The 23,132-nt window shown below is 35.7% G+C and overlaps 1 protein-coding gene across 1 annotated transcript in view; it reads left to right on the top strand.

Annotated features, from left to right (window-relative positions):
• Positions 1–23,132, top strand: part of IQCM (IQ motif containing M) — a 412,916-nt gene that overhangs the window by 183,061 nt on the left and 206,723 nt on the right. Inside the window, 3 exon segments of the mRNA XM_030921391.1 lie at positions 5,567–5,765; positions 16,170–16,314; positions 20,539–20,673. Of these exon segments, the coding sequence (XP_030777251.1) occupies positions 5,567–5,765; positions 16,170–16,314; positions 20,539–20,673 (479 nt within the window).

Genomic DNA, 23,132 nt, shown 5'->3' with positions numbered 1-23,132 from the left:
AAATAAGAACATATTGACAATGAGGACATTGACAAGCCTCAAGGTTTTAAAAATTTCATCTCTAATGTTACAACTTGGCAGATAATTTACCTCTGAAACAAAATCTTTGAAAAAATCAATTTGACAGTTATTGTGTTAGTCTTTGAGTATAGACCTAAGTATGTGCATCAGTTATCTATCACCACAATGGCATCACAAAACTTAGTGGCTTAAAACAACAGCTATTTATTTTTTCTCTTGCAACAATAATGATGATGTGGTCCAGACCTGGGCTTACGCCCGTGGGTACAATTTCTCTCTTCCCCATGTGGCTTCTCATCCTTTAGAGACTTGCTGGCTCATTGTCATGTAGATGTAGGGTTCTGAAATAATGAAACTATGTAAAGCACATACTTAGAACTGGCACATTATCACTTCCATTGAATTCTATTGGCCAGACCGATTCACAAGACCAGCTCATAGTCCTAGAGTAGGTGAATAGACTCCACCTCTTGATGAGTAGGGCTGCAAAATCACGTTGCAAAGTTATGGATTTCAGTAGGCTTTAATTGACCATCAATATACCACACTGTGCTTCTAATATGTTTATGTTAATGTAAAACTATATATGTATATATATATTTTGAGATAGAGTCCCAATCTGTCACCCAGACTGGAGTGCAGTGGTACAATCATGGTTTACTGCAACCTCGACTTCCTGGGTTTGGGCAATTCTCCCACCTCAGCCTCCCATGGTAGCATGTGCCACCATGCTTGGATAATTTTTCATAGTTGCTTTTGTAGAGACAGAGTTTCACCTTATGACTCAGGCTGGTCTTGAACTCCTGGATTCAAATGATCCACCTGTCGCAGCCTCCCTAAGTGGTGGGATAACAGGCATGGAGCCACTGCACCCGGCTTTATTAATATTTTATTTGTTATATATTCAACTTAGGCCAAATTTTTCCTTGATTAGTCACCTGTTTTTATATTTTGAAATATGTTAAACAGGACAGTCCTCAATATAGTATTGAATTAGATAAAAATAAGGACCATTGTAACAAGGTTGAGGATCATGGCTCTGGTCAAGAAAAAGACATGACCCTGAAGTGGCAGTAGCCGATACCAAGCTTTATTTGGTCAGCACATGGATAGGTTTGCATGAGAAGTCTCTCCCAGTAAAGGCCTTCCAGAGACTGTGACATGGAGCCCCTACCCAGAAGGAGTAGCGGTCTCCTGTGGGAGAGGGAAATCAGAGAGGGGACTTCCATGTCTAGATGATGACACTCAACCACGGGATGGAGAATCTCTGGGTCATTGAGCTCCAAAGAGCAGCAGTGGCATGAGGTCTTTTATAGCCCCTGGATTTGCCTTATTGATGTCTAACAGATATTGGAAGCGATTTCATGATGTAGGCAAAGCAAGTAGACACTAAATGGCTAAAATTATGCTTATTTGGGCCATGTTTAAAACAACTGAATGTCTAAGAATTTTGAATTTGAGCTGGCAAACTTTTGAGCCAATGGTCCTAATATGCAGAAGTAAACATAAGGGCCAATATATAGGAACCATCTTTGGTTTTAAAAAAGTAAAATTGTTATAACATTTGTATAACAACCATGCAAGACGTACCTTGTCATGTGTTGCAGCCCTCCTTTTATAAGTGAAGAAGAACATCTCTGGTATGATCCTGAAGCCATTTGGGGTACCCAAAAGTTAGGTTAAAAAGACATTATTATTACTATTATTATTTTCTTTTAATTTGCAACTTGAGGCCAGTTACTGTGGCTCATGCCTGTAATCCCAACATTTTGAAAGTTGGAGGCAGGGGATCATTTGAGGACAGGAGTTTAAGACCTACCTGGCCAGCATAGCAAAACCCCATCTCTACTAAAAATACAAAAACTTAGCAGTATGTGGTGGCACACTCCTGTAATCCCAGCTACTCAGGAGGCTGAGGCATGAGAATTGCTTGAACCCGGGAGGCGGAGGTTGTGGTGAGACAAGATTGCACTGTTGCACTCCGGCCTGGGTGACAGAGCGAGACTCTGTCTCAAAAAGAGGATAATAATAATAAAATAAAATTGGGAACTTTCATGTGGGGAAAAAATTGTCAGATGAAGTAAAATATGAACAGAAGTCATAGGTGCCTTTTGAGTAAAAAAGAAATAACAGAGACACAAGTAACTAAGTAACTTTAATATTAGGAATACCAAACTTTGCAAAAAAGTCACAAAGAAGAGAAAAAAGATTCACAAGCACGATAAAAGGAATACTTAAGTGGTAAAAGGAATTTTTGATATTTGGACAAAATATATTGAAGGCACAGAATGGTCTTCCCTCTGTTAAGAGCAGACTGTGTAATCAAAAATCAGTTTGTCAGTATAACAAAAGTGATATCATATTCTAATTTTACTTTAAAAATATACCACCTATGTAATGTTTTATAGTTAAGGATTCACAAGCATTTCTCTGTTTTATGATTAAGCTCATCAAAATTTACCATTGTCAAAATTTAGTGTATTAGCTTTTCAAACTCATTATTTGTAAATACAATTTGTTTTCCATCAAGACGTCTATAAATTGTTCACTTCTATAAATTGTTCTTGTCTTTTCTTTAACATTCCAGTTATCTAGAGATATAGTATTGATCAATGTTCATCTGTTTCAGACCTAAGATAAAATCCATTTCTTTTTCAATTGTTATGAGAACCAGACAAATCACATTCATCATTTTGTAAACATGCTTGCATTTCTTCATATTTTTACATAATATAGTTCTGATCACTCATATGAACTACAACTTTTACCTGAAATAACCTTCAGTTCTCTTTCGGCCTCTGTTGTCTGTCTCTGTCTCTCTTTCTTTGTCTCTTTTATCTCTCTGTCTCTCTCATACACATGTACACACACACACTTTTCAGTAGAGGATTAAAAACTCTGTGCCTTTCAAGGCAACTTAGGAGACCAGAAGACTCTAATGACCTAGAGCTGTCATTTCAATAGTACACATTACACATCACTTTACCATCACACATATTCCTTTGTTATTTGCATCTTGTTAGAAGATGAAACCTTCCCTCACTTTTTGGTTTGGGTGTTTATTTCTATAACAGTTCTCTTATTTCCTCTGAGAGAAATGAGAAAAAGATGTCAACTCAGAATTTCTTCGATTTCATAGTAGATCTTGATGATATGGACAAGCAAGAAGTAATCGTTACCATTTCACCTGCATTCCACTTGATCTCATACATCAATGCCCATTCCTAAAATGTATTATATTAACCAAGCAAAAATCCGCTTAGAAGGCAGAGCTGTCTCTTTTCTAAGCTATTCAAAATCAGTCTTAATTTAAACAAACAAATACAAAACTTTGTTTCCTATTCTTCAGCTCTTCTGGCAGCTTTGTTTAATAAGATATCTATCCCGCAGTGTACAAAATGATATATATTTGGCTCAGTAATGTATAAACATTTTCAAGGGAGTGAAAAAGAGAGAATGAGAGAATGAATCAGCCAGTGATACAAAAGAGCTCCAGTTACATGAATGTTGCACAAGGCTAATTTATTTCCTTTTGCAAGGAGGAAAAGGACTTTTTCTTCATTTACACACATAGACACAAAGAGAACTAGCAGCCTCAGTTATACATAGTTAGATATAGGTCAAAAATAAATATACAGCACAATTTTCTGTGCTTCAACAAATCTCACTGGTTCATTGCAGCTACTTGGGAGTAGGAAGGTCAGGAAGTCAAAAAGATCTACAACAAATTCTTTTTATGAAAATTTCTTAATCTGGGGCTGATCTCCATTCTAGTGGGTGCAGAATTTTCTCTTGAATGATATTCAAACTAATGTTCAAAAATGGTGTTATGCTAGTGTTCAAATGACATACAATATAGAGAATATCAGGAGGTAGTACAAGCTTCAAGAAAACTACAGAAAGACAAATACAGAAAGACAGAACTGGGTTTTCCTGCCATCTACCAATGAACAGAGACTTCGTGGCTGGGTCAAATAATGAAAATCATACTCCACATTTCAGTTACAGAGAGAATAAAAATAATAGCCATGTACAAAACAGAACAAGACTTAAAAATCAACTTAACATAAAAATTAAATAAAACAGACTAAGAAAATAATGCTAAAACAGAGTGAACGTGAGTCAGAGATTCACTCTGAGAATCAAGAAACTTGAGTCTGGGATTCAGAGATGTAGGTACAGATCATTTTTGGGGCAAGACTCAGCCCTGGTGAATGAATTGAGCTGGGCATCTCAGTCAGTGGAACTCCATTTGTGAGAGGGCAGAAATAAAAACATTAAGAAGAAGAAAGCATTTTTATATGCTAAAAGTTGCAAGGGAACTAGACTTTGGACTTTGGAAGACTTCAAAAAACTGGCTATCATATATAAAACATAACAGGTGTATACATATAAAGAAAAAGCTGACACAAGGTTACCAAGATTACAGATAATCTGTTAATGGTAGTAAATCTTCAGTTTTCTCAAATGTTATTAATCGCTGCTAGAGTCACTGTATTAGGGTTCTCTAGAAGGACAGAACAAATGGAATATATATATATTCCATATATATATGAATTTTTATATATATAAAATTCATATATACATATAAAATTTATATATGTATTCATATATATATATGAATTTTTTAAGTATTAACTCACATGACCATAAGGAGGTCCCACAATAGGCTGTCTGCAGTCTGAGGAGCAAGGAGAGCCAGTTGGAGTTCCAAGACTGAAGGACTTGGAGTCTGATGTTTCAGGAGGCATCTAGTATGGAAGAAAGATGTAGGCTGGGAAACTAGGCCAGTCTCTCTTTTCACATTTTTCTGCCTGCTTATATTCTAGCTGCACTGGCAGCTGATTAGGTTGTGCCCACCCAGATTAAGGGTGGGTCTGCCTTTCCCAGCCCACTGACTTAAATGTTAATCTCCTTTGGCAACACCCTCACAGACACACTCAGGATCAATACTTTGTTTCTTCAATCCGGTCAAGTTGACACTCATTATTAACCACCAAGTCACCCATAGCAGTACTGCAGACTGGTCATTGTTTGCAGTATCACCCTTGCCGTCTGCTGATCCTATAGGCCGTGATCCTACCACCATAGTACAGAGCCTCTCAATTCAAAGTATTTGAATCAAAGTTATTTTTCTGATGATGTTTGGTTAACAGAATATCAGTGTCAAATAATCAAATAATTTTGAAGTACTCTGTAGTTTAAAATAGCTTCTGGGACAAGAAAATTATTTGAACTAATCTGCCCTGTCATATGAAAACATTCTATTTTGAATACTTGTAGATAGACTGAAAAATTCACTTTCTTTTGGATTTCTTTTATTCAGAAGGTTAATTTTATCCATGTAATATTGATCTTGGCATAGTCAACCCTCTTTGGAGGACCTTATTGACATGTTTGAATTCTATGTACATGTATTGAATTCTATGTACAAGTTATAATATATTTCCTATTTCAATGTATTCATCATTGAAAGAATTTAAAACTGTTTGTGGAAGTGTTAATTTTCCATATTATCTATAATAAGAAATTGTTTTATTTTTAGGATAAAAGGTACTCCAAATAAAACTGATAAACTTGACAATAAAGTTAAAAGAATTGGACCACACATAGAAATCTTCCAAGTATTCCGAGAAAGAAAAAAATTCATGATTACCCCAAAATTGATTAGAATGGTCACCATCATGCAGGCATATGTCAGGGGATGGCTTGAACGCAAAAGATTGCAAAGAGTAATGACCAAGGTAAGCTATACATCAGATATTATAATGTGTTTAAAATTTCTCATTAGATTCTATTAAGTAGAATTTTTCAATATGCCTCTAATATTTCTAAGTAAAATTCTGTGTACATACTTTTTTTTTTTTTTTTTTTTGAGATGGAGTTTCGCTCTTGTCGCCCAGACTGGAGTGCAATGGCGTGATCTTGGCTCACTGCAACCTCTGCCTCCTGGGTTCAAGCGATTCTCCTGCCTCAGTCTCCTGAGTAGCTGGGATTACAGGTGCCTGCCACCACATCCAACTAATTTTTGGTGTACATACTTTAAGAAAATGTGATGAATAATCTGCTATGATGACAGTTTTAGACTGTGCAAAGATGGAGACTCCAAACAAAAGGCCTCATTTATCCTTAACTCAGCAATTCTGGGACCACCTATTCTTAAACAAGGATATTTTGAAATAACTTTGCACTAAAGTTGTTTCTTCTTTGCTATCTGCTTATTTTCTGTTTAGAGCAACTTTCCTTCACTTCCCACACTCCTGGGTACTCTTGCAGTGCATAAATGTCCAATTTCAAAGAATTACACACACATGCAAATATCTACCTGGTCAACTTTCATAGATTGCAATTTTGATTTTTAAAATAAATAATGCAGATCCATTTTGGCTGGGCAAATGCAGAAGAACCTAAGTGGGTCCATCTTGGAAAACCTTTGAGAGAACCCAAAATGTCCTCATCTTGAGGGCTAAAGTTTTACTGCTAATAAGGAATTTGGGAAATTAGCTATAAATAAAATATATTAGTAGTGCCCACTCCAATTCCTTGATCTTCTGGGAAAAACCTCTGGAATAGATTTGCAGTGGGCATCCTGAGCACATTTCTCTGACAATGTGGTGATACTGTTAGAGTTAATCCATCTGCCTATCTCTGGGTATACATGTTTACATGTACTAACATGTGTAAATTAATATGTATGTGAATCACATATGTAGTTCTGATGATTAAACATCATAATACATGTAAAACTCTGGCAAAAGGTAAACACTCCATATACTTAATCCCATAATTTTGTAAGGTAGCTGCTATATCTGTTTTATTGCTGAAAAAACTGAAGCAAATAATTTGCCCAAAGTCAAACAGCTGGTAAGTGAAAGAGCTAGAATTCAAACCCATGTTTGTCTAAGACATTGAAAGATCCGTGGTTAAATTAGACTTAAATTTCTCCAAAATGGGAAATGAACTGATTTTCTTACTCCACAAAGCTCTTTCTTTCCTATAACTATCTATATTGATAAACTGTTCTGCCACTCATTGCTCAAGCCATAAACCTGGATGTCTCTTAGATTCTTTCAACTTTTTCACTCCCATATTCAATTGGTTCCACTTTCATGATGTTTGTTGAACTGCTCTTCTTTGTACTTCTTGCCAGAACTTCCTTTAATCTACCCTTACATGGAGAATTGCAATAGTTTCCTAATTGATCTCTATGCCTACAAACCTACTTCCATCAAATCTATTTGCCATGTGCCATATTTGAAAAATTCCACTATTATTACCTTATTTCATTTCTTATAATCTTTTTGAGGGCCTATATCACTTACAGGATATAGTAGGAACTATAACATAGTATACATGACCTCCCTGTTTTGGCTCTTGCGTTTTGTCAAGCTTCATCACATCATACCCCCTGACATATTCTCTGTGTTTTAGCAAACTGCAAATCTTGATTGTTTCTTGTCATCTTATATTTTCATGCTGTTCTCTCCTCTGCCTTCCTTATCTTCTGATAAACTCCAATTCATCTTTCAAGATCTTCCTAAAGTATATTCACTTAGACACTCTCTCTTGTCCATCAAGCAGAACTGATCTCTCCATTTTTCTGGTCATTATTGTGTCCAGTTTTTGCATTGTTATCATCTGTTTACATGTTTGACATGGACAATATGGTTTATATGACTTATTTGGAAGCACATACTCTTCATTTTTCTATTCACAGCACCACAGACTACCTTGACACATAATATATACTCTATCATTTTAACTGTATGCATGTATGGTCTAATATTTTTTCTTGTTTATCTCTCTGTTTGTATACATATATTTTTTAGTGTGGCTAGATTGATTGCAAACTCCATGAAGATAGGTATCTGTCTGTCTTGTTTGTTTCTGTATTCAAATACCTAGAATGGTGTTTCATATGTAGTAGGCACTCAACAAATACCTATTGTATTTGATTATATGTAGGCACTCAACAAATACCTATTGAGTGGATGAATTAATATAATTGTAGAAGTTTATCATGGCAGTCTAAGGAGATCTCTCACACACACACACACACATCCTTAAAGTTCTGCCTACACACATTTGATACATGCTATATAATTTAATTATAGCATTTCCTAATATCAGAAAGAATTATAGAATCATTCATAACCTCTGGGACAAAAATGAATCTAAAAAATTGAGAGAGGAAGAATGGGCCAAAGATGAGGGTGAAAAGAAGTGATTTAATTGATAAGGAAAATGCTGAATTTCTATACGGAGATAGGATTTGAGATAAAAAGAATGGGAAGTACTTTTAAAGGATCAGAGCCAAAATAAAGTAGATTTTTTACTTTTATTTGGTTATAAAATTTGTTATGATTTTCTTTTTTATTCCATCATTGGCATGGTGCTTTGTCTGTTGGATGATTGCTTTGCTGATGTGGTTACAGTTGTTTTGCCTAGTGTCAAAATCCTAGTGTGACAGCCTGTAATGCAGTTAATAGTAAGTTTCTTGGACTGTGCCTATGTGAAGGGTTGCTGTTGGGGTAATTCTTTATAACTTTCTGCTCTAGAGGGTGCACAGCAAATTACTGAATAATTGTCAGCACTGTGGCAGTCCCTGCACTGGGAGACTTCCATAGTCATGTTGCTTTACTGCCACTCCAGAGTTTGTTGCTGTGGACAGTGTCTGCTAGAAGTTTAAGATTACTGAAGAGACTATACGATTTCCATTCCCTATGAAAAATTTAGTTTGGAATTCTTTAGAAATAATGAAGCAGCATCAAATTGTCTTGCCAGTCATACATCAAAAGACCACAGAGATTGCTATATTTTAATATGATTATTTTTCCACAATTAAAAATGTCCTTTTTCATTAAAAATTTTTGTGCTGTTTGTTTGCATGTGTTTTGGTATAGGTAATAATGATATTACAAAATCATAAAGACACAAAACGGGGTTCATTCCTTGATGTAACGCTTCTAGGATCTTACTTAATTTCAATATTTTTCTCCAAATATTTATAATTTTAAAGTTTTAATCCTAAATTAAATATATTTGATTGCTATTGACTAAAAATGTTGAAATTCCAGGATATTGGAATGGTTGATAGCTACAATAATAAAAAGTGTTTGAAATTGGCTTTTAATAAATATTTGTTGAATCAGTAAATTTGGAACAGCCCTGGAGAATCTGAGTTTCAATATTACCTTAACAATGTCTTATACATAACTCAATGGTCTTCAATATTTTGGAGGTTATAGAATTCTTTGAAAATTTGATAAAGTAGGAATTTCCTATCATTGTCTCAAAAGAACAAAACAGAAATAATAACAAAATCTGAACCTATTCGTGAACCCTATAGGACAGGGCACCTTGCATAGCAACAGTCCCCAACCTTTTTGGCGCCAGGGACCAGTTTCGTGGAAGACAATTTTTTCCATGGACGAGAGCAGGGGCAGGGATGTTTTCAGGATGAAGCTGTTTTGCTTCAGATCATCAGGCATTAGATTCTCATTAAGAGCACACAACCTGGATCCCTTGCATGTGCAGTTCACAATAGGGTTCTTGGTCCTATGAGCATTTAATGCTGCCGCTGACCTGATAGGAGAAGGAGCTCAGGCAGTAATGCTCGCTCACCCACCATTCACTTCCTGCTGTGCAGCCTGGTTCCCAACAGGCCACAGAGCAGTTGGTTGGGGACTCCTGTTGTATAGAACAGTTTTATTACATAACATGTGTGCTAACACTCACAAGTACCTGGAGACCTATGTTCGTTTATTCAATAACATATGTATTTTTTAATTTGATAATAGCCACTATATACTGGGTCCAATTTCCTGCCTGGTGTGTGAAGAGCATACATAATCTAGTGAGTAATGCAGACAACTGAAAGAAGTCTTAGGTATCATCAGAGCATTTAGAAAGGCCATTTAACCCCAAGTGTGTTTGATGTGGCAATTGGATAAGACCAATAAACTGAGATCTGGAGGGTGAGGGGTAGCTTTATTTTGTCAGGTGTACTGGGAGACTGAGAGGCACAGGAAAGACCATATCAATAAGCTTAGGTGAACTATTTACATTTAAGGGGCTGGGGCATAGTTGGGAGGACAATGGCAGTAAAGGAAGTTGAAGGTAGGAATCAGATTAATAACGTTCTTAGAAACCTTAATAAGGAGTTTATACTTGGTGTCTGAGAATGGATGCCTTTAAAATAGATCAGTGACACAAATATATTTGAATTTGAAAAATTACTGACTTTGGACAATGGATTGGGAGGAGAGGGTGACAAAATGGAAGGGGAACAACTAGTATGCTTTTTCAGTAATCTACTGTATGGTGGTGATGGGGAAATGGACAGTTGATAGGACTTTGGGTTTGGTTGTATTTGGAGATAAGGAAGAGGGTGGAGTCAAGAATGATTCCCAGGTTCTTGTCTTGAGCAATCTGGTGTATGGTTGAGAAATGCAGAATTTAAGGGGAGGGGCAGGCAGGAGGGAGCAGTAGAAAGGAATGAAGGTAGAGTCCAATTTTCAACACTGGGCTTAAAGCTTCTGTGGAAAATCCTTGAGATGTCTGGGAAGCAGTTGAATATATGGGTCCAAAATTCAGAAGGGAGATTGGGCCATAAAGAAAGACTTGGGATGCATCAGTAGTTCTTAAATTATTTCACTGAGGAAGAATGTAAAACCCTCTCATCTATAAAAGTACCTCACTTTGGCAATGAATCTCATCATATTTCTGAGAAAGCTCTTCCCCCAGGTGTTGCTCCTTTACTTCATTCAGGTCTCTGCTCACTGTCACATTATCGAAAAGCTGTCCCATACTAACCTGTACAAAATAACTCTCTAATCACTCCTTGTGTCTTTTAAAGTACTTTATTGTTCTTCATGGCACTTACTACCACCTAACCTATATTCGTTTGTTAGATTATTGCTCCTTTCACTAAAATGTAACCCCCTGGAAACAGAAATTTTATCTTTCCTGTCTTCACAAGGTCTTGTACCTTCTTGGCCCACACTAGGAGCCTAATACATGTTTTTAATAAATTATTTTCAAGAGAGTGAAGGATGCATAACAGCATTTTGGGGCCAGGAGGATTTGAAATTTGAGGAACCTCTTCTAAATATGTTGATGCAGCTCCCTGACCAAGGATGCCCTCCTTGAAACCTGCCACCACCCATAGATTTGAGAATCATCATTACTGATACTAACTGGAGCCACGAGAGTCAATGTCATTGTCTAGGGAGACTATATAAAGAGAGAATCCTACAAAGAAAGATTGAGAGAAACTGGTTGGCGTTCAAAGGGAAGCAGAAGATGAGTATTCCACAAACATGAAAGTAGTAACAAGAGAGATAAGAAGAAAACCAGAAGATGTTACATCAAGGAACTTGAAAGGCAGTACAAGGAAGAGGGTTAGGTCCACAGTCTCCAATGCTGCTAGACAGAATTTTCTGGCTTTAGTAACAGTAAGTTCATGCAGTGAAAACATCTGCAGTAGATAAATTGAGGCACTATGAGGTTTAGAGAAGGATAGTTTAAGATAAAAGATATTTATGTATGCTTAAATGCTCATTGGAAGAAGCCAGTAAGAGGGAAAGGTTGTCAATACAAGAAAGATGAAGCTAATCCATATTATAAGGCCTTTAAGGAGATTGGAGGGGGTGGATTTCCAAGATACTTGACAAGATTAGCATTAAGTGAGAGGAAACATATTTCTCCATTGCTGCAGGAGAAGAAGATGTATAGATGCAGTTAAGTATTTAGACTTGCTGGTGGGAAGTTGAGGTTGCAATAAACTAGTTGTTTTTTCTTCCTCTTGTGAAGTAAAGAATTAGGCCATCAGGTGAGAGTAAGCATTTAGATGGGTTTGAATGTCTGAGGAGATTGAGGTACTACAGAAAATGACAGAGAGATGCCTTAAAAAGCATGCATGAAATTCCAGGCCACTTTGAGAACCTCACTGAGATTGGTGATCAAGAATTGGAGTGGTATCATTTCTTCAGGTTGTATAATTTTCTTTAGTAATTATGAAAAATGAGGCATGGAGATGTAACATAATTACCCAAAGTTGGACATCTTGCAAGTGACATAGATGAGAATGAATTCTGAGAATCAAACATAAGTCTGTCTAGCTCCAGAGCACTGTAAAACATGAGACCATTCTGGTACCAGAATTGTCCAATCATTGCAAATGGTGGAATCTTTTCTCAGGTCAGGAAATTCCAATGTTTGGAGTTTCCTGCCGAAAGCCAAGGCTAGATAATACTCCCACCTGGCGCTAATAGAGCTAATTCAGGTGAGCTCACATCAGAAACATGAAGATAAGAAGCACTGCCTGTAGAGAGGCACCCTTTCTATGGCAATTAGGAGCTGCTATTTAATGTTTTTCAGAGTACACTGTGGGGGGGAAACAATATATTTTTATTTATATTTAATGATAAAGTTGACCAAGAATGTTTATATAACAGTTTTCTATACTGAGCAATTAGACATAGAGTGATTGAGGCATATGCTTCAGGTAATAGTAAAAATAATCTCTTTGACTCAGATCAAAATGAGTACAGCAAGCAACATGGACACAGAAGAGAGGCCTGAAAAAGTGCAAGAGGAACCAAACCTAGGAGAGACACATGTCCAGTAGCTATGCATGGATAAGGTCTTCACTAGTTTCTTAGTGGATGGGGAAGTGAATATAAGATTCACACAGTGGTATTTGTGGCTTGCATATTTGTAAGTGTGTGTTTATGCATATGAGATTGAGATGATGATTTAGAATGTTCAATTATTGTTTCACTGTGTATAGGTTTAGTCATTTAAAAAAATGTCCCTTTTGTTTTTATAAGGTTTTTGAATAAAGACTTTTTTGATATTTTCATACCTAAATGCTTAGACAAGGTTAGACTTCAATAAATGTGGTCAAGATATCTTCTTATAGGTCTATAGCATTTTCTTTTCAAAGTTAAAAAGTCAAACTGGCAAAATATTTGCTGAAATATGACACAAAGTTTAAAAAAACCTAACATGTAAAGATCTCTTACAAACTGATAAGAAACACACTAACGGAAATTAAGTCGTACTAAGTGTCATATGATGGTGGAATTCTCCAAAAATTGAATAAATTACTTAAGAAAAAAAGACATAACCATATCAAGCAAAAGCAAATTGAAATAAATACTAGAAAATGTTATTAAATGTTGATAAGTATAATACATTTGTCCATTAAGATAATAGAAATTGGAACATTATAATCAGTAATTTGCAATAACTATATGGCAATATTGCTGTTGTAAGTAGAAATTTGTATTTTTTTCTGATAAATTCTACCTTGAGAAATATTTAGACTTATAGTGAAAGATTTACATACTGAAATGTAGTAGCACAATAGCTGAAGCATATTTCCATGCAAAAGGCTGGTAGGGAAACTCCCTGTAATAAAAACCACATGGATGGACCATCGTAATTTTCTCTGGCTCAACTTCCTAACCATGAAACGCCCTAGGTGACCTTCCAAATGCCTGAGATCTGAAAAGGGCTCCCTTACAAGATAGGTTGTGTTCCCCGAAAGAGGTATTACATTCACAGGAAAAGGTACTCAAATTGAAGTTGGTGGTTGCCCAATGCCCTTCCTTTTCTCAGAGACATCATCTGTCCAAGTAGCACATTCCAAGCGGGAACTTTCCTCTTCATGTTTTAAAGATACAATCAAAACACTGCTTGATTCTTAATTATAAGCAAAAGAAATCCAGTTACAGATTTAAGCAGAAAGATGTTGAGGAGGATATTGTACACAGGTCTAGAGAACTAAGTTCAGAAACATAAAGGAATAGTAAAGGCTGGGTAGCTCCCAGTAATCCAGCCAAATCCTATACAGAAAGAGTGTGATGCAGACACTGAATCCTGGGTGTTCCTGACTTCACGAATGCTGCCCTTGAAAAATGTATATCTGTGCTACAGTTACTCTATCACACAAATAGATTTCTCACTGTTTCACTCTTAAAAGCATTATTTGTTTCCATTCAAAGTTTGGGATTGGTGGAGTTAATGATGAAGTTCATGTGTCTGCATCCTAGCAACAGAAGAGGTATGAGTCATAAGCATCTGACTTTTGGCTTCAAATTGTGGGAAGTGGGTTCTGCCTCCCACTAAGATTCATATGTAGGGAATGTGCCAAAAGTGCAACCAATTTATTATCTTTTTAAAAGACAAGCCTATTGAACAAAAGGCAGATTAAAAATACACATTGAAAAATGCTATTAAATGTTGAGAGACATTAGCAAACATCCACAATCTGCTATTAGATGGAAGGAGAAAGGAGAAGAGAAAGGTAGTAAAATTATGCTAATTTATTTTTCATTCAAGTAAACAAAAAATATTATTTTACATAAACAGAAAATAACATGACAGAAACAAGAAAAGTAATGTGTAATATGGGCCGGGCGCGGTGGCTCACGCCTGTAATCCCAGCACTTTGGGCAGATCACGAGGTCAGGAGGTCGAGACCATCCTGGCTAACATGGTGAAACCCCGTCTCTACTAAAAATACAAAAAATTACCTGAGCGTGGTGGCGGGCGCCTGTAGTCCCAGCTACTGGGGAGGCTGAGGCAGGAGAATGGTGTGAACCTGGGAGGCAGAGCTTGCAGTGAGCTGAGATCCCGCCACTGCACTCCAGCCTGGGCAACAGAGTGAGACTCCGTCTCAAAACAATAAATAGATAAATACATAAATTAATTAATGTGTCATATGAAATATGCTAGGAAACAAACAAACAAAAAAATCTTGTAGAATGGGTGAAAACACGGCCAGGCGCGGTGGCTCCTGCCTGTGATCCCAGCACTTTGGGAGGCCGAGGTGGGCGGATCAGGAGATTGAGACCATCCTGGCTAACATGGTAAAACCCCATCCCTACAAAAATACAAAAATTAGCCGGGCATGATGGCAAGTGCCTGTTGTTCCACCTGCTCAGGAGGCTGAGGCATGATAATCGCTTGAACTCGTGAGGCAGAGGTTGCAGTGAGCTGAGATCACACCACTGCATCCACTGCACTCCAGCCTGGTGACAGAGCGAGACTCCGTCTCAAAAAAAAAAAAAAAAAAAAAAGAATGGATGAAAACACTAAATTAAAAGGAATGTAGAGTATATAGTTAAGTGGGCTCTCGAATGTCTCTATGCTAGTTTCAAAACCAATTATACAACTTACTGGCTATGGGACGTTGGGAAAATTATGTAAAGATTTTCTGCTTCAGTTTTTTCATTTGTAATATGGTATGCAAAACACAGAAAAGGAAAGCCTACTCAGCGGAAAATGTAAATGTAAACACATTCCTAAACAAACAAGAAGTAATGAACATTTTAAAAATTAAGCCTTTAAGAAGTCAAAACAGGAAAATAAATCTAAATATTATTTAGAAGTAAATTAATAAAGATATACAGTGACATTAATAAGCCAGAAAATGTAAAATGTAAAAAATAATTGACTTGTTAACTAAAAGGGAATTGCTCTTTAGAAAAGAGAAAACAAGTACGAAATAGGTAAATACTTAAAACTTTAAGAAAAAAACTGTTCTGGTGGAATGTTGAAAATGCATACAAAGAAGAATGTAGTCACAGGTAAACTAATAAAACAAAATGTGCATATATGCTGAAAAGGGTTAATTTCTTGAATATTCAGAGATTTTTAGAAATCAACAACAACAACAAAACCTTAAAAAGCCCAGGGAAAAATAGGTAAAGGACATGAATGTACAATTTCCAAAGGAAATAAAAGAGAAAGATTTGAGCAACTAGAGTGGACTGCTTAGACAGGAATCATCCATTACAGAATAATACCTTAATAAGACTACATCGTTTCTGGCAGAGTGGGCTACATATTATAGAAATCTGGACACAAGTGTAGGAAGTGTCTGTGAAAGAAGCAAATATTGGAAGCTCTGTTCTATGGGAAGTATGAATATATAATAACAAAGCAATTCATAATGGAAATCTCTGAACTATAGGGAGATTGTGTTACTCTACAATGCATATATTTAACCAACCTGGGCAACAAACAATAAATACACCCATAATCTAAGAAACTAGGTGAAATAGACTAAATGAAGGAGGCAAGTCATATTAAATATAAATACCAGAAATATATAAGGAGCTTTTTTGTCTTTGTAGGCTTTGTATCATGGACCGGATATGAAAGCAGTTATTAACATGTATGGCAGACTAATCCACCGTGTTAGATATCGACGTGGTCTTTGGAGGACAAGACAAATTGTCAACTTATCAGAGCTAGAGGAATGGATGGACCGAAAAAAATGTAAGTGATGCAGACACTTCTGGTTTGAATTTAAGTTTGGAGTTAATTTAACCATGGAAATTTTAAATATAATTACCTGTAGAAAGCAAAGGTAGATTATATTTTATATTGCTGTAAGCAATTTGCATTTTAAGTTAGCATGTTGTATATTTGAATTAATTTATTTGGATCCTCTGCAAGTAACAGAAAACTCATTCTAGCTAACCAAAGCAAAAAGGAAATTTAACAGGAGAATATTGCAAAGATAGTTAAAGAGTTGGATTTCAGACTGAATATTAAACACAACTGCTTCAGAGATCTAGGGAGCAGGAAATAAGGGACAATCTCAATTTGCCTCTGGGGGATAGATAACCCCTTACCACTTAAAGACTCTTTGTTGCTATGCTTTAAATTCATATTCCAGGGAGATAACAACTGATACGTATAGCTTGAGTCACAAATCCAACACTTTGCAATGGGAAGGTAGGGAATCTGGCTTGAGAGTTGCACCGAAACTGTTCATTGGAGGAGGGATAGCTACACAAAGGAAAATTAAGTATTTATACCAGAATAGTAGTTAATGGACACTGAGCATACTAAACAACATATTGCTTATTAGTGTTAGAATTCTATTCATAGAACAAATTCTCTAATTTATATCTTAATTTTCAGAGATTCCAATTTATATTTATATTTAATGAATTCAGTATTGCTTAGGATTAGGATAGATTATTAGAGCCAGTTTCTTGACTAAAAAAAGATACAAGTAAATTATATTTAATTGGAATCATTGTCTTGCTGCTTTATAAGGTAAAAATGTGAAAATGTTGGTAGTCTCAGCTAGTCATACAGTATTTATTTTACATTTAAGACTGTAAGTTCCATGAAGGGATTATGTCTGTTATATTTATCACTATCTAGCAAATGCCTGGTTTATAAGAAGGGCTCAAAAATATTTGTTAAAATGATAGTTTTCATTAAGTTATTATAAAATTATGTGTTAAAAGCTATTTACTGTTAACCAGAACTCTTTGAGTTAGAATAGTTTCTTTTCTGTGGCTAGAGGTAAAGGGAGGAAGCCGGAGAGAGAGTGGAAAGAGAAAAGAGAGAGGGAGATTGTTCTATATAAGTCAGAGGTTGCTAGATTAATTCACCCAGCCCAGCCCAACAACCTGGTTTCTAGAGAAAAGAGCAGAAAGGATCAAAGTGTTGGAGAGATGGAAAGACAGGAAGAAGAAAGAATGAGAAAGTGCGAGAGAGAGAGAGGCAGAAAAAGAGAAGATCCTTCTCCCATTAGGAAGCTACTTGGACTCCTTTTACTTATAGAACCGAGAAAGAGTCAGATTTTAAGACTTTTGCCCATAAACTCTCCATACCACTAGTACAAAATTCAGGAAGATCTTAGTACTCTTTTTATGAATAGTAGTTTATATTATATAATCTAATATGAATGTACTGATTTTATAATATGACAATATATACTAAAACCTTACAGTTATTACACTGGCCAAATTTTCTTTTCCATCCACTTTAATTTTTAGCTACTGACTTCCAAATCACATATCCTTTCCAAAATGCTCCTACTGTTTTACTCAATTAGTCTTCTCTTGATACCCCAAACTATCACTAAATTGATTTTTTCACATTATGGAATGTTGCTTATTTTTCGTATCTTTACTTTCTTTCCATGATTTCTCCTTCTCAATTTGTAACTGCAGATTTCAATATTTTTGCATCCTGAAATATCCCCTTTGTTTGAAAAAAATAATGTGATTTCTGTTTTCCATCCTGGACTCTGGTGCTTTCTAGCTGAGAAGCTTTTTGAGTAAAAGTCTTAAAGATAGTGAGAGATAAGCCAGGTGGACTATGGGGGGAAGAAAGTTCTAAGCAGGGGGAGCACCAAGCACAAAGGCCTTAATTTGGAAGCTGCTAGTCTTGGAGGAAGCCAGGAGACTAGTATTACTAGAATGAAGTTTGTGACTGGAGAACAGAGCAAGATGGAATTGGAAAGGTAGTCGGGAGCACAGGTTTTGTCAAACTTTATAGACCGTTGTATTTTACCTTGAGAGAATTGGGAAGCCATTGGAGGATTGGGAACAGAGGACTATGAAGCAACTTGTGTTGCAGACACCACTCTGGTAATTTTGTTGAGAATAGGCTAACATGTGGCAAAAACAGAATAAAGGAGTCCAGTTAGGACAGATGGTGGTCTGTCCAACATGGGAGCTGAACAGTAGAACAGAATTTGGTAAATGAATAATTTAAAGAATTACCAACCAGAGCATCCATTTACATTGAGGGGTAAAGTAACTCAATAGAGACAGAATTTGCAAGTTCTAATTTGTCTTCATGTTACTTAGAAAATTCTTCATCTTTTCCATGTGTTGATGGCTAATTGGGTGATATTTGGCAGATACCGATACAACTTTTTAAGCATCTTTCAATTATCAGAAAATTTCATTAATTTTTGTGATTTAAATTTTGTATTTACTCTAGGTATATCATCCTTGAATACTAATTCTCCTTTCATGTTGCTGAAAGTTTGCTCATAGGGCATAATATGCAGGTTAAGGGCACTGTTATCAATTATACAGTTTCAAAGCCATAATATTAATAGGTACATCAATATTATCTTATGAGAAACATATAAAATGATTAATTCAAGGAGAAACTAATAAAGGGCTATATACTTTTACAAGGAGAAATACATTTACTTAATCACAAAAGTAAAAGGTGATATTCTTTTTGTTTTAGTTTAGAATCAGATGCTGAGACAGTAATTCCAGTACAACTAATTTGCTTGGGAGTTAATACTAGGCAATACTGTTAATGGAATGGAGAAAGGAGACAGGAGGGAAAGGGGTCAAAAAAGAGTGCAATATCAAGCAAATTACCACGTGGACAACTGGAGCTTAATCCCTCTAGGGAACTCAGAAAAAACAGTGTAAACAACTTGAGTGCTGGGTCTTTCTCGGCCAACTCCCCTGAGTCTGGTTGAGGCCCACTGCTTGGTGCATAGATGGGTTGCATGAAGGCCAGAGGGAGCCCTTAGGCAATGGAATGCAGATGCTGGCAATTGAATGTCAAGTTAGCATGCACAGAAGTAAGGGACAAGGAGATATGGATGGGACACTGAAAGAAACTGCTCTAGTTTGCTTATTTCAAAAGAGACAAATAGTCATACATACACTAAATATAAATTTTCATTTATTGTACTGCTGTGTTTTAGGATCTCAAATAGCTATTCATATTTAGACAATTACTAAATATGTCTTGAATCTGTTGATGTCTCATAGCTATCTCCCTCAACTGAATGAATGAATGAATGAATGAATGAATGAATGAATGAATAGAAAAACTGAAATCCATGTGGTTGAGTGCCAGGATGATATAACTTCTGTTAGAAACCACCTTGGTGCCCTTTGACATTGACAGTCAGAGCTAAACCTGTATTTGAGCAGTCGCTGACATCCTGTAAATGTTGACTTATACAATCAGCTTCATGGGGTTAAATGTAGCATATTTCAAAGTAGAAACTCAATGTCACTTTTTTGAAAAAAGAAAAAAATTATTTATGGAAAACTACACTTATAAAATGTATGCATCAATTGTCTTGCTCGTTATCTAACTCCTTTCTAAAGTCAAGTATGGGAGATAAGTGACAGGTGGCCCACTTGAGTGGTTTTCTGTGGTAGTCTTGAGCCAGGAGTGACAAAGTACCTTAAATGTGAAAGTAGAAATGCATGAAGTTAGTGAGCAAAAAGTAGACCTTGCTCCCAATTAGGGGCCAACTTTAGAAACATAATAAGCCATCCAAAGTGGAATTACCAATTTAAGTAGTTAGAATGTGAGTAAAAGCCAAAAAGAGATGAAAAAAGTAGAGCAGCTAATAAACAATGAAGAGTGAAGTGGATCAGTAGGTGTCAGGTCCTCAGAAGTCCTGATATAAAAGCTACGTCTTATGACATGGTTGAGCTGACATTATAGGATTTATCATCAACTGTCATGAAGCCAGTATAGAAGGTGCCAGTATTCATCTTGGGGAATCAAGTAAAAATTTCACTGCTGTGAAATGTGAGGAGAGAGAAACATGCCCACTTCCTTCTAACCTTTGCCAGAAGGTCGACATAGTACTAGACTAATCGTGGAGACTTACTGGTAGACAGGAAAATAAAGCTAGAGTTAAAGTTTTTTACTTGATGTATTGTTTAAAGAATATTTTCTTTTACATTTTTGTCCTTTTAGTCTATGAAATAATGTTTGCTAAGAGGGAATATTGGCCAAAAATTGAAAGAAGTGAGCTCCCCAATTTCTTCAATGACTGTGGACATTTCCCAACTCAGAAACAAATTGATGATACTTGGGACCTAGTCCATCAAGGTGAGTAGTTTCTCATTTCTTTATTTTCTCCTTCTTTTCTTCAACTTTCTTCTTTTCTCTTTCCCAACTTCACTCAGTTGTTCTCTTCCTTTCTTCATTCCTTCTCTTACTTTTACTAAACTTTTTTATAAGTCCTTTCCCTCAAATTTATTTGTATCTGATCTTAATATTTGTGAAGGAAAGTATTTGAAAAGTAGGTTAAAAGAAGTTAATACAATACAGTTTTTTTTGGAGGAAGATGGAAGAGATGGTTTTCATTTTTATAGTTTTTAGGTATTTTTTGATATAAAATAAGTTACATCAAGTTGAGTATATTTTAAACCATCATGTTTTAAATACTGATGCTAGGAGGCTTTCTCCTGGATAGTTAGATTTGGTACTGGAGAACACGGTCAAGTTAAAATGTGTAAACATTGTAAGCTATTTCAATACAATATACTTTCACAGAAAATCATTTCTTTTCTGAATAATAAATGAAAAATATTGTTTATGGGAATATTTAATAATTTAAATGGAGCAAGATTTCTCTCTTCAATAAAGACTAATAAGGGGATGTAAATTGTCACAAAAGCATGAAAAATTCTCTATGAATTTTCCTTTAATTTCTTAAGATTCTTCTCAGCTTTTCTTTCTTTTTTCCCCAGCTTTATCAAAGTATAATTGACAAATTAAAATGGTTTATATTAAAGATGTGATGATTTCAGATACATATGCATTGTGTAATGACTACCACAATCAAATTAATCAATATATCCATCACCATCCATAGTTACTGTGTATGTATGTGTGTGAGTGTGAGTGTGAGTGTGTGGTGAGGACACGTAAGAACTGTTCTCCTAGCCAATTTCAGGTAATCAATACAGTATTAACTACAGTCACCATGCTGTACATTAGATCCCCAGAACTTATTTGTCTTTCAAACTGAAAGACAAAAATTTGTATGTTTTGACCAACATCTCCTTAATTCCCTCCAACCCTCAGCCCTAGCAACCGCCATCCTACTCTATGCTTTTATATCAACTTTTATAGATTCCACATATAAGTAAGACTACACAGTGTTTGTGTTTCCACATCTGGCTTATTTAACTCAATATAATGTCTTCCAAGTTCATCTTTATTGTGACAAATGACAAAATTTCCTTATTTTTAAAGGTTGAATAGCATTCCATTGTGTATAATACCACTTTTTTATCCATTCATTTGTTGACAGGCACTTATATTGCTTTCTTATCTTGGCTATTGTGAATAATGCTGCAGTGGAGGTACAGATATCTCTAACAAACTGATTTCATTTATTTGGATATAAACCGAGTAGTAGGATTGTTGGATCTTATGGTAGTTCTATTTTTAATTGTTTAAGGAATTTCCATTCTATTTTACATACTGGGTATACCAATCTACATTCTACCAATAGTGTACAAACGTTCCCTTTTCTCCACATTTTCGCCAATACTTGCTGTCTCTTGTCTTTTTAATAATAGCTATCATACTAGGTGTGAGGTAATATTTCACTGTTGTTTGACTTGCATTTCCCTGATGATCATATACCTGTTGGCCATTTGCATATCTTCTTTGGAAAAATGCTTATTCAGGTTTGTTGGCCATTTTTGAATTGAATTATTTGGGGGTTTTTACTATTAAGCTGTATGTTTATCATTTATTTTGGATATTAATCCTTTATCAGACATATGGGCTGCAAATATTTTCTCGCATTCTACAGATTTTCTTTTCATTTTGTTGATTGTGTTTCCTGTGCCGTGCATAAGCATTTTAGTTTGATGTAGTCCCACTTGTTTTTTAAAAATTATTCTTATTTTTTATGATAGAGACTGTGATCTAAGTTGCTTAGGCTAGTTTTGGACTCCTGGGTTCAAGTGATCCTCCTGCCTTAACCTCCCAAGTGGCTGGGACTACAGGCACATGCCACTGTGCCCAACTGTTTTTTGTTTGTTTGTTTTTGCTTCTGTCACCTGTGCTTTTGGGGTCATATTAAAAACTAAAACCATAGCCAAGATTGCCATCACAGTGCTTTTCCCCTGTTTTCTTCTAGAAGTTTTGTGGCTTCAGACCTTACATTTAAGCCTTTAATCCATGTCAAGTTAATTTTTAAATATGGTGTTAAATAAAAGTCTGATTTTATTCTTTTGCATGCGGTTATCAAGTTTGCCCAACACCATTTATTGTAAAAACTATCCTTTCCCTATTGTGTATTCTTGGCACCCTTGTCAAAAATTAGTTGCATATAAATGCATGGGTTTATTTCTGGGCTCTCTATTCTATTCCATTGGTCTATTTGTCTGTTTTTATGCCTGTACCATACTGTTTTGAATACTATAGCTTTTTAATATAGGTTGAAATCAGGAAATGTGATGCCACTAGCTTTGTTCTTCTTTCTCAAGATTTATTTAGCTATTCAGGAACCTTTATAGTTTCATGTAATTTAGGTTTGGTTTTTGTAA

The sequence above is a fragment of the Rhinopithecus roxellana genome, chromosome 2, assembly GCF_007565055.1.
Source record: "Rhinopithecus roxellana isolate Shanxi Qingling chromosome 2, ASM756505v1, whole genome shotgun sequence".
Classification (NCBI taxonomy): Eukaryota; Metazoa; Chordata; class Mammalia; order Primates; family Cercopithecidae; genus Rhinopithecus; species Rhinopithecus roxellana.
This window is presented reverse-complemented; position numbering and strand designations above follow the sequence as displayed.